This window comes from Porites lutea, chromosome 12 (assembly GCF_958299795.1).
Source record: "Porites lutea chromosome 12, jaPorLute2.1, whole genome shotgun sequence".
Taxonomy (NCBI): Eukaryota; Metazoa; Cnidaria; class Anthozoa; order Scleractinia; family Poritidae; genus Porites; species Porites lutea.
Genome location: NC_133212.1, coordinates 8,069,534 through 8,085,709, shown reverse-complemented (window position 1 = coordinate 8,085,709; position 16,176 = coordinate 8,069,534). Strand labels below are relative to the sequence as shown.

The window sequence follows — 16,176 nt, the reverse complement described above, 5'->3', positions numbered from 1 at the left end:
AGAGTATAGACCATAAATTAATAAAATGAAACTGGATGGATCAGTTCTGGAGTAAAGCAAAGTACATAGCGGACTTACTCAACTTTTTTGCCACTGCTTAAAGTTTCCTTGTTTACAAACGGCACTTTAACTTCATTTGTTCCAATGGCATCATCTTGAGGCGGTGGTTTCGTCGGCACGGCTAACACAAACAAACAAAAAAAATTTACTTACTTAGAAGTGTAGAATTAATCCATTTTTCTTCATTCATAGGCACTCAAGTTGAGAACATCAACAAAAACAGTTAATGACCAAAAAACACGCTTCACTGGATAATCATGGGTATTTCATGATTTGCATAATTATACTTGTCTAAATTCATATTGACAATGCAGCGTGAGAAATACGACAAATAAGCCACTTCTGAGTTCTTCCAAGCTTCATTTTTCTAAAGGAAGGCCGGGAAGTCGATGTCTCCCAAAAGAGAAAAAAGATATATGAAAGAAAAGAAAAGAAACAGCAACAACGACAGAATCAAGACCAACATCTTGTTTTCTCCACTTAACTAAAAGTTATTGATGTTTTGACGGTTGTAAAGTTAGCCTCATGTTGGGAGTGAGAGTTCTTGCATTATTTTTTCTTACCATAACGATTAATTTCTACAAACATATTTCAAAACTATTTATTGTGGACGATGCGTTATGGAAAACAATCAGTGGATCGATCCAAATCCTTTAAAAGGCTTAAAAGGAGCACCTGGAAGGCGTTTTAAAAGTGACACTTCCAAGGCGTTCTAGCTCTATAAAAAGACCTTTCGCCACTTACGCAGCAAGGAAAGGTAGAGCAGTAGTGACAGCAGTACCGACGCCGAAGACACAAGTGCATGATACGACCTTGTTTTTGGTTGTCGCCTTTGCTCCAAGAAGTTTTTCAAGACTTCAAAATGCCTTTTCCCTTTCTTAAAACCCAACAGTTCAGAATTATATGGGAGCTTAAGCAAAGGTTTTTATGAGTCACTCACGTCAACTAGAAGTGAGGAACTTCTTTTAATATGCCTTGACGCTTACAAATTTGTATCGTCGAGTGTCTTATTCTTATAGAGACGATCTTGCCAATTATTATTTGGGCGTGGCCCAAATAGAGTAATGGAAACGGCTTGTTTTGACGCAAATGTGCAATAGGCACGCAATACGTGCTAACGTAAAGAAGGCAAGTAAACAAGCGAAGCGAGGCGAATGTCTGCCATGCGAACGTCTTGTACAAGGTAAGAGGCATGTGGGAAAGAAAGCTCTGCTTGCACACGGCACTTAATCGCACTTTTACGATCTCAAAAGTTAATCTGACTCCAGTATTTTTGCCTCATCGAAATTTGGAAGTCTGAAGTCCAGGGATGAAATTTATCAAAAATATTTGGAATGTTAACGTCGGGTTTTGGTCACAATAAGATCACAAGCAACGAACCTTGAAACACAGAAACACGAAAAACGGATCGAAATCCACCAATCACAACTCATAAACAATGACCTTTTGAACCCGTTGAAGAAAACGTTCGTTTCCTAAGAGGTCCGCTAAGATGATTGACGTCTGACATTTTTTTGACGAGAGGATCGAAATGCACCAATCATAGAAAGACAGTTTTAATTGCATGTTTCCTAAGAGGTCATCTGAATTTGCTGTTTTCTTTATTTTGAGTCCATTTTTTGTAATTGGTCGATTTTGTTAGGTCGAGTGGATAATCCAATGAGGGACGATTTGGATATCGTTTGATCCGAAATTTTTCGAAGCAACAGTGAGAATCAGTTTGGACAACATTTGGCCGCGGCGTTTCGAGGAACGTGTTAATATATTGTTCAATCGTGTTATCCCGGGTTAAACTTACAAATGCACACACTATTCGCGGTAAGCCCACACTAAAAAATAACACTGAGTGTTTTCGGAATGGGCTGGTCCGCGAACTCAAAGAAAAACAACGGAAATTATCAAGACATTCAATGACATCAAAGACTCATGGACCCCATAGACGTAATAACAAATCGGAATATCAGGAGTGTGGAATGTTGAACAAGTTTGAGAGTCGCAAGATTTGTGTAGCTGGTTATCAGTGTGACAATAGTGATTTTGATTTTTGCCTTGCGGAACACAGCGAGTTGCCTGTGAGAAAACTCTGTTCCGATGAAGGAAGAGACGATTGTCAACAATTGAAACCAAAAGGGACTTAGGCTTCTTTTGGAACTACTGTGATAACTGCAACAATTCTTTTTATTATTTCAATTTTGTTTAGCAGGGTGACGGTTAATGTACTTGTTTTTGTATTGCGTGTTGTGGTTTTTCATACGATGCTGTGCGTCGGAATTTTGCATTATCAGCAAGTTTTGTGTTAGTGTTTTGATGGCAGCGAGGTGACGACAAGAGAAGGTAATGAGCTAGTTGTACAGAAGGAAAATTGTGTTGTGGAGGAAATAAAAGAAGTTGAATTGAGATGTCGTCGTGGGAAATTTATTTATAACAGAACTTACAATTTCATTGGTTTAAACCAGGTTAGTCCATTTATATTTTCGGCATGACAAATTACCATAAAATCGAGATTGTAATTCGAAACTCGCGTTGTTTTCAAAATTTGCATAAATCGGCCGCTGCAAAGAAATATTTAGGTTACAAGCGCTTCAAAATACTGTACCTTCAGAACGGCTTAGCTTTTACTTGTTATGCTATATCTTTCAAAACTATCGATCGATTCTAGCTCAAAACTCTCAAAGCAGCGGTTTAAATGTTAAAGCCCGTGGCTGGTTGAAATCGTCTCTTGTTTGTTTTCAAACGATTTTAGGATGGATCGAATCGACTTTGGATCGATTATCATTTTATCAGCTTGTGGTATGAACGAAACCTTTTTTTTTTCTCGATAAAGTTCACTCAACAAATTTAGAAAGATTTACTTGACTTTTCATATGTGGAACGAACTGACTATTTTATGGAACGATCTGCCTATTTATTGGAACGATCTGACTTGGAACGATGTCAACGATCTTACCATGGAACAAAATGACCGGTTACCGTCATGCCCCTAGCAGACTACCAATGAACAAATTAAAATCTTTGTTACAGAAAACACGGAAAGTGACACTTTTTGTATGGAAGAGTATTCTGAAAAATACACCATTGTCGTCTGAAATTCATTGTTACGTTAAAAGTAGAAAAGGTTTACACTTAAACAGGTACAGAAGTAACAGTAACAGTGTGAGGTTTTTACTTAAGGGACAACTACAAAACTAGTTCGTAAACGAGGGAAGGTGTATCTGTCGTCCAAGCAGCAGAGCACAGGCGATTTAGGTGGAATGAGATATCCAAATAGGCTTCTTAGTAAGAATTTGCCCCTCTGTACATGTAATTATCCATTTTATAGTGCTTAAAACAGTTTGAATCACCGGGTTAATTTTGGCCAATTTAAGCTTTGTACTGATATAGAGAAGAATCCAGGACCTTCAGTTTATGTAGATGCTACAAAAACAATTAATACTCCATACTTTCAAGGAAATGTTACAGGATTTGAGGAAAATGGTGGACAACGATGTGTCGCAATGAGTCTCTGCGCTTTAATTTACAGTAAGATAACAAAGATGACTTCAGTTGATGATATGACTCAAATAATGATTGTTGGTATTCAATTATATTCTTGTCTGTCACTGCTTGCAAGACAGAATTGCCAGGAATGGTTACAGTGTTTGAGCAATTTTTCCACCTTGAATACAGTGACAGTTATACTTGTAACATCCATCACTACTTTATATGCCACTCACAGGTTACAGCATTTCAAACACTCTTGGCACTGAACTACAACTCATTCATTTTAACGGTGGCAATTATTGGTGTTGGTATCTACAGCACTGAGGCTGGGGGATATAATGTATTTGATTCTCATGCTAGAGATATGTATCATAACAGTCATAGTCAAGGGACATGTGTATTGTTGGAAATACCAACCATGCATAAATTAGTACAATATTTTTAGACTCTACATAGAAATGAGGATATATATGAACTTAAAGGTGTACATATTGCCACCTTTGAACCTCATCTTTTCTCAAGCAATGTTGAAAATTGTAGTATATCAAATGTTAATAGTTACCAATGTTCCTGTTAACAGTGCAGCCCTATAGCAGTTTATGCAATGTGATACTCTCTTATTAATTCTTGTGGATACTGGACTTAAGGAACTTTATTTGCCCTTGTTAGTAACCGGAATACACTGTACAAAGTTATGGGTGTGAAAACACATCTGTCAGTATCAGTGGAGCTGAGATAAACCTTACTCTCCGGGCTGTAACCACTTATGTCATATGTTGCAATTTGGCTCCAAGCATGTCTGCATTGAAGATGTGCATATTTTCAAACATTGTCGTGAAATGACACTATCTCTGTTGTGGATTGGGACATACTGTATAAGCTGTGCGGTTCAGCAAACCAGTGCAGTAAAGGATTTGTCTTCTCTGGTAAGATATGATGACAGTTCTTTAGCAGCAATAAGGCATGTTCAGAGTATCATACCCGTGGGACGACCACGCCCAAATATACGCTCACACAGCGTCTTGTTTTGGGCGAAAACACTGCTCATGAATGCAAAAAGTCGACTTTCGGTTGACGTGCGTCGCTCAGAAACGTCTTTGCTTAAGCTCGCTATAATTCGATCTGCAACGTGCGCTCCCAAGTGCGTCTTGAAGAAAAAATAAATAAATATATAAAATAATAATAATAATAATAATAATATGGTAATAGTAAAAATAACAATAATAATAATAAAAATAATAATAATAATAATAATAATAAGAAGAAGAAGAAGAAGAAGACGAAGAAGAAGAAGAAGAAGAAGAAGAAGAAGAACAACAACAACAACAACAACAACAACAACATCAACAACAACAGCAATCCGGATAAGAAATGTAGCTACACCCTCTGATAAAACTACCTACACCAAGGTTTCCAAAAACCTTTCCAAGTATAAAGATCTGGAAATCGAAATTACCAGAATGTGGCAGATGAAGAGAGAAATAATTCCAGTGGTTGTAGGTGCGTTAGAGGTGATTAATAAAGGTTTAGAGAAGCTTGTCAGACAAATTCCAGGAAACATCAATAATTATAATAATAATAATGATAATAATAATAGTAGTAGTAGTAATAGTGGTAGTGGTAGTAGTAGTAATCTGGTGCGCAATACCAATAAACGTATTGTTTTGTTTACCGTCAGTTGTAGCCGTTTTAGTTGCACTAGGTCGTCGTCCCTCGCCCTTTGAAGTTCCAGCCACCATCCAAAACTTATATTTTGCCTTCTGCCTCAACCCATTAACAGTTGCACTTTCAGCTGATGCTTTGACTTCCACTGAGTTATTTTTGTCCTTCTCCACGTCCCTGAAGTGTATGGTGTAATACGTAATAATGCCATTCCTGGACTCGGGAGGAACAGGTTGCCATTTCAGAAGAACGCTGGTGCTGGTTATTGCTTCTGCACTATACAATTCAGGGGCAGCTGAAGGTACTGTAAACAGATTACGTGGTTTTAGGGGCCTGTTAATAAGTGGTGGGCTAGACCGGTCGAATCGGGATCTCAGCACTGAGCAAGGCAGCCCGCCTTCTCAAATAAATACCACGACAACATATTACAAGAAAACAAGGCATGAGCCAGCCCTGTAAAGCAGGTCAGCCTACCTAACACGGCTGGCTTACCTCTTACAGTGAAACCTCAATATAACGAACCTCTACAAAACGAAGTCCTCGGTACAACGAACGATTTTCTTCAGCCCAGCCAAAATGGCAATAAAATGTGAGGAACAGAACCTCGATTTAACGAACTACTTGTTATAACGAACACAATCCAGAAACGCAAACGTAAAATATACCTCGATATGAGGAATAAATGTCAACATGTGACCGAAAGATAGCTAAATATGAATACCAAACAGACCAACCAGGGTAAAATTTATGTCTATGGTAATTTTAAGCAGTTTTGTTTGCCTGTCCTTGTGTTTCTAGTGCCGTAGCTATGTACAGCTCTTAACTGAGATAATAGCTTCGTATACAAATGTTTACTACAGAAACTGTTTATATCCGGAAATGCTGGGTGTTGAAAATAATGATTGACTATTTAACAGTTAGTCGCCCAAGGCGACATGAATATCGGCGAATAGTCACCGAGACGAAGTCGAGGTGACTATTCGCCTATATTCACGTCGCCTGAGGCGACTAATTGTTTTAGTATAATTACTTTGTTGATTATTCGAGAAAATAAAATGATTGTTCAATTTCCGACTCCGAAACATCAACAAATCTGGCTGCTATTTTGAAAACTGCTAGTCTTCAATGTTATAATCACCGCGCGTTGATTATAGCGGGATGAAGCGAAGCTCCTAGCCAATCATAGCCCTCTATTTTCGATAATCATCAATGTAACTATACTAAAACTCAATATAACGAACATTTTGCTTTCTTCCCCAAAAATTCGTTAAATCGATATTTACGATATAACGAACCCTAGATATAACGTACAAATTTCCCCAGTCCCTTGGCACTTCGTTAAGGTGGCTCGACTGGATTTTTTGGGGTTGATACCTCCCAACTTTGAGCATTAACTAGATCGGCATGAGTAAAGGTATGGAAATATTGTTACCACAACTGTATTATATAAAGATGAAAATTTCTTATGATCTGGGTTTTATTGCAATCGGAGTCGCCATGGCAACGTAATGACGCCATTACGTTTTTCATTTATCTTTGTGTTTCTCTGTTCCAGGAGTTTTTTGAAGAAATCGCTTTAGGGATTATGTACCTGCTATAATTGCCTCCATTATGGCGTAGTTTGAACAAATTCTATGAGAGCGTTTTCGAAATATTTTGAAATATAGTTTTAAGGATAATAAAAACAGTGAAATAGCATGCTACCTACACAATTCGCTAATATTTTAAGAAAATGATAAGCTTTGGAAACGAGGCTTCATCTCATAGCGGTTTGATTCCATTGAAAACTGCATACGACAAAAGAGGGGAATTGCTCTGGGCGATCGCGAGTAAGAAGAATTTTATTAACTTGCATTCACCTGCTTTTGATACAGTTTTTGGACGTAATTTGGTCCATGCCTAAAAATTTCGCATTTTTCCAAAAACCGCTCGATAAATTTTTAAATAAATTCGACAATCCCGAGATCAATTGTCAAGGAATATTCCCTGCAAGTTTCAAGAACACTGAAAACAGGGAAGGCTTTTAAATAGGGCCTCAAATATTGCCAATTTTCCCCCCAAATTTTGTGTTTACAAGTGAGCGTCCTCATTATTCACTGGCATTGTTTTCAAGTTTCATATACACGTGCACATTTAGCCAAAAGATAGAATTTGCATCAAAAAGGACCCTCGGTTAAATCTTCGGGATATGCTAATTACCGGGTAAAGAGACTAATGATATATTATAACATCAGAGCAACTCTTTGTGAGAGTTTCTGTGATGTTATAACCCGAGTAAGATAATTAAGAATTCCATCCTACACGATGAGCCGTGACGTTCACCGTTTCGGCTCTCACTGCTGTCTGTGACGACAAGCCAATTATAAGCATACTCCAGATATTTCTTCGGAAAGTAATCGAGGGTTCTTTTTGATGCAAATTTATAACTTTTGCTAGTTGTGCACGTGCATATGAAACTTGAAAACAATGCCAGTGAATAATGAGGGCGCTCACTTGTAAACACAAGATCTGGGGGGAATATTGGTTATATTTGAGGCCCTATTTAAAAGCCTTCCCTATTTTCAATGTTCTTGAAACTTGCAGGGAATATTTCTTGACAATTGATCTCGGGATTGTCGAATTTATAGAAAAATTTATCGAGCGGTTTTTGGAAAAATGCGAAATTTTTAGGCATGGACCAAATTACGTCCAAAAACTGTATCAAAAGCAGGTGAACGCAAGTTAATAAAATTCTTCTTACTCGCGATCGCCCAGAGTAATTCCCTTCTTTTTTTGTATGCAGTTTTCAATGGAATCAAACCACTACGAGATGAAGCCTCGTTTCCAAAGCTTATCATTTTCTTAAAATATTAGCGAATTGTGTAGGTAGCATGCTATTTCACTGTTTTTATTATTCTTAAAACTACATTTCAAAATATTTCGAAAACGCTCTCATAGAATTTGTTCAAACTACGCCATAATGGAGGCAATTATAGCAGGTACATAATCCCTAAAGCGATTTCTTCAAAAAACTCCTGGAACAGAGAAACACAAAGATAAATGAAAAACGTAATGGCGTCATTACGTTGCCATGGCGACTCCGATTGCAATAAAACCCAGATCATAAGAAATTTTCATCTTTATATAATACAGTTGTGGTAACAATTTTTCCATATCTTTACTCATGCCGATGTAGTTAATGCTCAAAGTTGGGAGGTATCAACCCCAAAAAATCCAGTCGAGCCACCTTAAATCGAGGTTCCACTGTATAAACATCTAAATGCATTAAGTGCCACCTCTGTAGTTTTACTTATATGAGGTAAAGGTAATAGCGCACACGAGCCAAAGGCCCAAACGACCAAAGCTTATCCCAGTTTCCTTAGCATGAAGCATTTCTAGAAGTACTGCTACCCCCCTGGACGGGATGCTAGTCCATCTGAGGGCTACCCCACCTTCCTGAAGCAGTATGTCGCCGGTACCCATTTTTACAACTAGGTGAAGAAAGACAAAGTGGAGTAAAGTTTCTTGTCAAATAAAAATATCTTGACACGTAACTATTCAAATGTCATTTTCTGACACTGGCAGTAATTATGCAGTTAACGATTTAACGAAATGAGGCTGTAGAAGGACAATTAAACTCGACACCTTGTTGCTAACTTAGTAGAACTAAAACTAATGAAGATAGTATAAAGTACTCGTCTAGTAATAACCAAAGGTTACGGAGTGCAGGCGACAACGATCGTAGGTCAAAACGCTTTTGCTCCCGGGCTGTGCTTTGCATATGTTTCACGTGACAGATGGTCAAAACTAGCGTGATCAGATTACGAGTGATAGTAGGTCCAAACGCACGTGATCAAAGAACGTTCTGTGCATTCCATGGAAGTCCAAACGAATGCTGGCTACATACATGCGACGCATGCATAATAACAACTTGGAAATTAGGATGGCGGGCTCCTCTTGCCGCCAGCAGTAAAGATTTTTTTATGGGAGGCTCGGTGTTCTCCCGCTTAAAAATAAAATAGAATAAAATTACTTATTGATTTCTTATACGGCTGAATCCGCAAGCGGGAAAGATAAAGTGAATCCTGCGTTCTGATTGGCTATCCGAGCGGTAAGGTGGCCCATCTTGCCAGTTCCGAATATCCCGCGTGGGTCCCGCAGAGAAGTAGTTTTCTTTTAGGCCATACAACACATACTGTATTGACCAAGCTTGTTCTGTCAAGATGGCTGGATAGTGGCCTCGTGCTTTTTCGCGTTTTTATTGACCGAGACCAACTCGAGGTCAATAAAAACGCAATAAAAAACTTGGCCAATATCTAGCCATCTTGACCCCATTCTTGGTCAACAGAGAAGAGACGTCACGTTACCATGGTAGCACTATTTCTGGATGACAACAAAACCAACGACGACGGCGACGACAAGGACAACGGCAAAAATAATACGTTTATATTAACAAACAACAACTTTGCACGTGCATCACTCTATTTTGTACATTTCTCTGCCGTCGTTACACCACTACGACATGAAACTCCCTAATTTCACGAGCACGCTTTATGGAGTAGGTGAACACAACACAAAAATTGTCGCTTTCTTTAACTAAACCTAGATAATGATAGATACGGTCCCAAAGAAAGTTTCGCCAAGATTTGCCAAATTAAATGAAACTGAATAAGATCGGTGAAGTTTTATATAGTGCGAATAGACTTTTAAGTGGCTTTATCGTTTTGTTGTCATCTAAAAATTTTGCTTCTATGGCAACGTGACGTAACGAATTCTCCTCTCTATAACGCCCTGATTTCTTTATCCTATTTACTTACTGTCTTCATCTGTTCTTGTAACAATTGGGTTGCTCTCTGGTCCTTTGCCTATTCTCGTAGCAGCTAATACTTGTATACTGTATTCAGTGTACTTAATGAGATTTTTCAACTCATACTGCTGCACGGAAGCAACAACTCTGTGCTCGGACCTCTGCTCTTTTTCTACCCTCTCCCAGATAACAGTGTAGTACTGTATTATGCCATGCCGCTTGTCTTTAGGGACTTTATCCCACTCCACTAAAATTGAAGTTGAGCTTGTGAAGTTCGCTCTGACATTGGAAGGAGCGGCTCCAGGAACTAATAAAGTAAAGGTAAACATGCATTAACTAAGGTGATGAATTGTTCTTGCCACTTAGGTAGAAAAGAAAGTAGATAAACGGAGAGATTTATCCATAAAAAAATGAGGTGCTAGGAGACCGAGAAAAAAAAATCAATTACAAGGAGTTGACAGGAGTTGACCCCGACAGTTTATCACTGTAAAAACATTGGAAAGCTGATGTTTCGAGGGCGTTACGGAGGACAGCGCTTAAAACATACCCTTTTTAACCTTTTAAAGAGGAATATTGACTTATCCACTCACTTGATATAACTGTTTTTATACAATAAAGAAGTATAACAGCAGGCCCCAGCTGTTCAGAAGGGTCGATAACGCTATCCGGTGGATGACGCAATTGGTCTTTCAAACACTTCCCCCCTAACGAAGGGCTAGTGCTTAGAAAGGAGAAAGCCGCGACGGTATTTATCTTGCTGTAGATCCTACCACGTTTTTTTTTTTTTTCAAGTTTTGATAAAGACCAGTACGCGAATATTTATCTACAACGCGGGAAAGAGCGCCTTAAAATGAGGAAACAAACCAAGTTTAACAGTGATACGTTAAAAGCGAGCGAAGATATTGCTGCACATAGTTCAAAACTAGGCGTCTACTAATATTGACAGGAGCGTTCTTTTTAGCTGTGTTGACGGATTTTCGGTGGTCCCAGTCAAACGTAGAAAGAAAAAACCGTGGAATGGTCATTTCCTACTGGTAAGTACTTACTAAGTTGGTTGAGTATGATTGTCCGGGTGAACGTAGTCCTAAATAGGACTGTTGTTGTTGACAGTGACTGACGTTTCGACAACCTGTGCGGTAGTCATCGCGACTCTGAAGATGACTACCGCACAGGTTGTCGGAACGTCAGTCACTGTCAACAACAACAGTCCTATTTAGGACTATGTTCACCCGGACGATCATACTCAAACACCTTATGAAATGACTCCTGGGTTCAAACCTTTCACAGAAGATACTTACGGTCTTCATTTGTAGCAAATATTTCCGGATCGCTGTAAGGTCCATCTCCTTTGTCAGTAGTCGCCAAAACACTGACGTTGACTATATTATTTGCCGGATTTTAATTTTTTTTTCTATTTTCTTTACTAAACAATTGCTACCCCCGCAAAAGGGCATCCTTTTATGGCCGATACGGCTGCTATTTTATTCATAAATAGAGCCTTTGAAATACATGTAAGAGTGCGTTCGATTGATCGTATTCCAAAAAGGGTTATGGTTAGCACATAAATATCGATAGATGAGATCATGACATCAGCCTGAGCATCGTTAGACTAATTAACCCGAAAAAAACAAACAAACAAACAAACAAACGCTGACACTGAATGCAATAGCACTAATAATAATAATGATAATAATAATAATAATAATAATAATAATAATAATAATAAAAAGTGTTGTAAGACTTACTATCTTGGTCTGTTCTAACAATAAAAACAAAGGCAGGTCCATCTCCTTTCGCTGTAAATGCAACCACTGAAATATTATATTCAACAAACTCCTTCAGTTCTCTTAGGTTGGCCCGACGATCATTAGGACCAGCTGTTACAAATCCATTGTCATTCTCTGTCAGTGACTGGTACGTTATATTGTAACCAGTAATAATACCATTCTGTAACTCAGCTTTCACTTCGTCCCACGATACTGAAATGCTGGTTGAACTGGAGTTACGTCCACGAACGTTTTGTGGTTTTCCATCAGGTTCTGATAAACAAATATAAAGTTAATCCTGGTACTAAAGTAAAGAACAAGGAAGCAAGAGGCACATTCTAATATTGCCGAATTTTATATATATATATTTTAAATTTTGTTTACTGAACAATTGCTACCCCCGAAAAAATGCGCATCCTTTTAAGGCCGATGCTGCTGCTCTTTTATTCAGAAATAGAGCCTTGAAATACATGTAAAAGTGCGTTCGATTGATCGTGTTCCAAAAAAGGTTAGGGTTAGCACTTAAACATCGATAGATGAGGTTATGATATAAGCCTGAGCGTCGCTATACTAATTAACCCGAAATAAACAAACAAACAAATAAACAAATGCTGACACTGATTGTAATACCAACAATAATAATAATAATCAAACAAAGTGTTGTAAGACTTACTATCCTGGTCTGTTCTAACATCAAGAACAGAAGGCGGCCCAATTCCTTTCACTGTAGATGCAAACACTGAAATAGTGTATTTAACAAACTCCTTCAGTCCTGTTAGGGTGTACTGACGAACATTAGGAGCAGTTACTACTTCTCCATTGTTATTCTCTGTCTCTGACTGGTACGTTATAATGTAACCACTAATAATACCATTCCGCAGCTCAGCCTGCACTTCTTCCCACGATACTGAAATGCTGGTTGAACTGCTGTTACGTCCTTGAACGTTTTGTGGTTTTCCATCAGGTTCTGATAAACAAGTATAAAGTTAATCTCGGTACTAAAGTAAAGAACGAGCAAGCAAGAGGCACATTATAATATTTGCTGAATTTTACATTGTTTTTTTTTTTTCTATTTTGTTACTGAACAATTGCTACCGCCGCAAAAGCGCATCCTTTTAAGGCCGATGCGGCTGCTCTTTTTTTCTCAGAAATAGAGTCTTAAAATACATGTAAGAGTGCGTTCGATTGATCGTATTCCAAAAAAGGTTAGTGTTAGCACATAAACATCGATAGATGAGATCATGACATCAGCCTGAGCATCGCTATACTAACCCGAAAAACAAAAAATCAAACGCTGACACTGATTGCCATATCAATAATAATAATGAAAAAGTGTTGTAAGACTTACTATCTTGGTCTGTTCTAACAATAAAAACAGAGGGAGGTCCATCTCCTTTTACTGTAAATGCAACCACTGAAATATTATATTCAACAAACTTCTTCAGTTCTGTTAGGATGGCCTGACGATCATTAGGACCAGCTGTTACAAATCCATCGTCATTCTCTGTCAGTGACTGGTACGTTATATTATAACCAGTAATAATACCATTCTGTAACTCAGCTTGTACTTCTTCCCACGATACTGAAATACTGGTTGAACTGGAGTTACGTCCACGAACGTTTTGTGGTTTTCCATCAGGTTCTGATAAACAAATATAAAGTTAATCCTGGTACTAAAGTAAAGAACAAGGAAGCAAGAGGCACATTCTAATATTGCCGAATTTTATATATATATATTTTAAATTTTGTTTACTGAACAATTGCTACCCCCGAAAAAATGCGCATCCTTTTAAGGCCGATGCTGCTGCTCTTTTATTCAGAAATAGAGCCTTGAAATACATGTAAAAGTGCGTTCGATTGATCGTGTTCCAAAAAAGGTTAGGGTTAGCACTTAAACATCGATAGATGAGGTTATGATATAAGCCTGAGCGTCGCTATACTAATTAACCCGAAATAAACAAACAAACAAATAAACAAATGCTGACACTGATTGTAATACCAACAATAATAATAATAATCAAACAAAGTGTTGTAAGACTTACTATCCTGGTCTGTTCTAACATCAAGAACAGAAGGCGGCCCAATTCCTTTCACTGTAGATGCAAACACTGAAATAGTGTATTTAACAAACTCCTTCAGTCCTGTTAGGGTGTACTGACGAACATTAGGAGCAGTTACTACTTCTCCATTGTTATTCTCTGTCTCTGACTGGTACGTTATAATGTAACCACTAATAATACCATTCCGCAGCTCAGCCTGCACTTCTTCCCACGATACTGAAATGCTGGTTGAACTGCTGTTACGTCCTTGAACGTTTTGTGGTTTTCCATCAGGTTCTGATAAACAAGTATAAAGTTAATCTCGGTACTAAAGTAAAGAACGAGCAAGCAAGAGGCACATTATAATATTTGCTGAATTTTACATTGTTTTTTTTTTTTTCTATTTTGTTACTGAACAATTGCTACCGCCGCAAAAGCGCATCCTTTTAAGGCCGATGCGGCTGCTCTTTTTTTCTCAGAAATAGAGTCTTAAAATACATGTAAGAGTGCGTTCGATTGATCGTATTCCAAAAAAGGTTAGTGTTAGCACATAAACATCGATAGATGAGATCATGACATCAGCCTGAGCATCGCTATACTAACCCGAAAAACAAAAAATCAAACGCTGACACTGATTGCCATATCAATAATAATAATGAAAAAGTGTTGTAAGACTTACTATCTTGGTCTGTTCTAACAATAAAAACAAAGGCAGGTCCATCTCCTTTCACTGTGAAAGCAACCACTGAAATATTGTACTCAACAAACTCCTTCAGCCCCGTTAGGTTCTCCTGACGATCATTAGGACTAGCTGTTACAAATCCGCTGTCATTCTCTGTTAGTGACTGATACGTTACATTGTAACCAGTAATGGCACCATTCTGTAACTCAGGTAAGACTGGCTCCCACGATACTGAAATACTCGTTGAACTGGTGTTTTGTCCACCCACATTTTGTGGTGCACCATCTGGCTCTGATAAACAAATTAAGAGGTAATAAGTTTACTTATAATCGTGCTGTTCGAAGAGTTAGGAAAGTTATTTCGTTGCTACTAACGATGTTTCTTGCGCATTCCTTGGATCTCATTTTGGTTCTACAATACAGTGAATACCTTATTTTGCCTTTTTTTTTTGCCGCCGAGCATCAGCCGGCAGCAGACCATATTCTTGAGCGATTTGAGATTTTTGGTTCATGGTTCAATCAATCTGTGACTTCAGCGCTGTGCAGTCAGCGGTTTGTTAAAGCAAGTGCTTAGCTGCCGCGCCTGTTTTTCTCCTGTGCAGAAATCGTAGTCCATCGGATGTTTGCTGTCTTTTTAAACGACCTAAACGGTAAGAACAGTTCAAGAACTATCGTACTGAACATTTTTTTCGTTGTTTTTTTATTATTATTCTAGGTTTCAAGATTAGTTGCTCCCGCAGGGATTTCGCCCAGAAGGCGAAATCCCGAGGAGGCACTCTAGTAACTCGCGCGTATATTAAGGAAAGTACTTACAGTTGAAATATACAGTCATACAGTCAATATAGAAAAAATCTCGATTTGCTTGAACAGGGGCCTCGAGGAATCGGTAGGTAATTATGACGTTTCTATTGTTTGCGCCCGCAAGTACGAAATGGTTAGGATGACGTCAAACACAAAAAACCCCGAAGGAACAGCTTTCACTAGGTAGATTTTGTGACTAATTGTGCAGTCACACTTCGATACTCTTTTGGGTTACTTGTTATCAGTGACATTCTGTGGAGCAGTTGTTATGAAAGTTATGGACCAAAAGACACTCGTTAAGCGCAGGTGAAGTTATAAGGTGGGCAGAACAGTGTATATTTTAACACTAAGTGAGCTTGCCAGACACGAGTTCACAAATCTTTGATTGGAAACCTTCAGCTGAACCTTGCCAGACACTCTTTCTCTCTCTTTGACCGGAATAAGACTCGGCCCAAAACAAGCAAGACGAGTGAATGATTCAACAGCTAGCTTATCACTAGCAGAACAATAGACGATTACAGAAATTCGCCGACCACCAAATTGTGTGCTGACTTATTCCCTGCTCACAGACGTCCTTCCGCCATAAAGTTTAAAATAAGACTAGAATGCGCGAGCGTGAATTGATCAAACGTCCTTTTAATTTCTAAGGCTTACTTTCCGGCAAATGAAATGAACTAAATGTAAAAAGTGAAATAGAAATACCGAAAAATAAAACTTCTAATTAACTCTTTTCTTATGGTTTAGAATAAACTATTCTTGAAACTGAGAATGCTTATGTTTTGATCAAAGCTGTGCAAATCGAACGGAAACTGTGCATGGAACCTTGCGTTTATTTCCTGTATTTATCTCACCTATTGTATGGAATATGTGTGAACATCTTCATTATGAATCGGTATATTTC

At 38.3% G+C, this 16,176-nt stretch overlaps 1 protein-coding gene across 1 annotated transcript in view; it reads right to left on the bottom strand.

Annotated features, from left to right (window-relative positions):
* The window catches only part of LOC140953661 (protein sidekick-2-like), an 82,159-nt gene that overhangs the window by 40,734 nt on the left and 25,249 nt on the right, over positions 1-16,176 (bottom strand). Inside the window, exons 11-17 of the mRNA XM_073403073.1 lie at positions 14,473-14,766; positions 13,103-13,396; positions 11,734-12,027; positions 11,287-11,367; positions 9,999-10,295; positions 5,213-5,506; positions 79-181 (exon numbers count right to left, since the gene is read on the bottom strand). Coding sequence (XP_073259174.1) covers positions 79-181; positions 5,213-5,506; positions 9,999-10,295; positions 11,287-11,367; positions 11,734-12,027; positions 13,103-13,396; positions 14,473-14,766 — 1,657 coding nt within the window. The remainder of the gene's footprint in view (positions 1-78; positions 182-5,212; positions 5,507-9,998; positions 10,296-11,286; positions 11,368-11,733; positions 12,028-13,102; positions 13,397-14,472; positions 14,767-16,176) is intronic.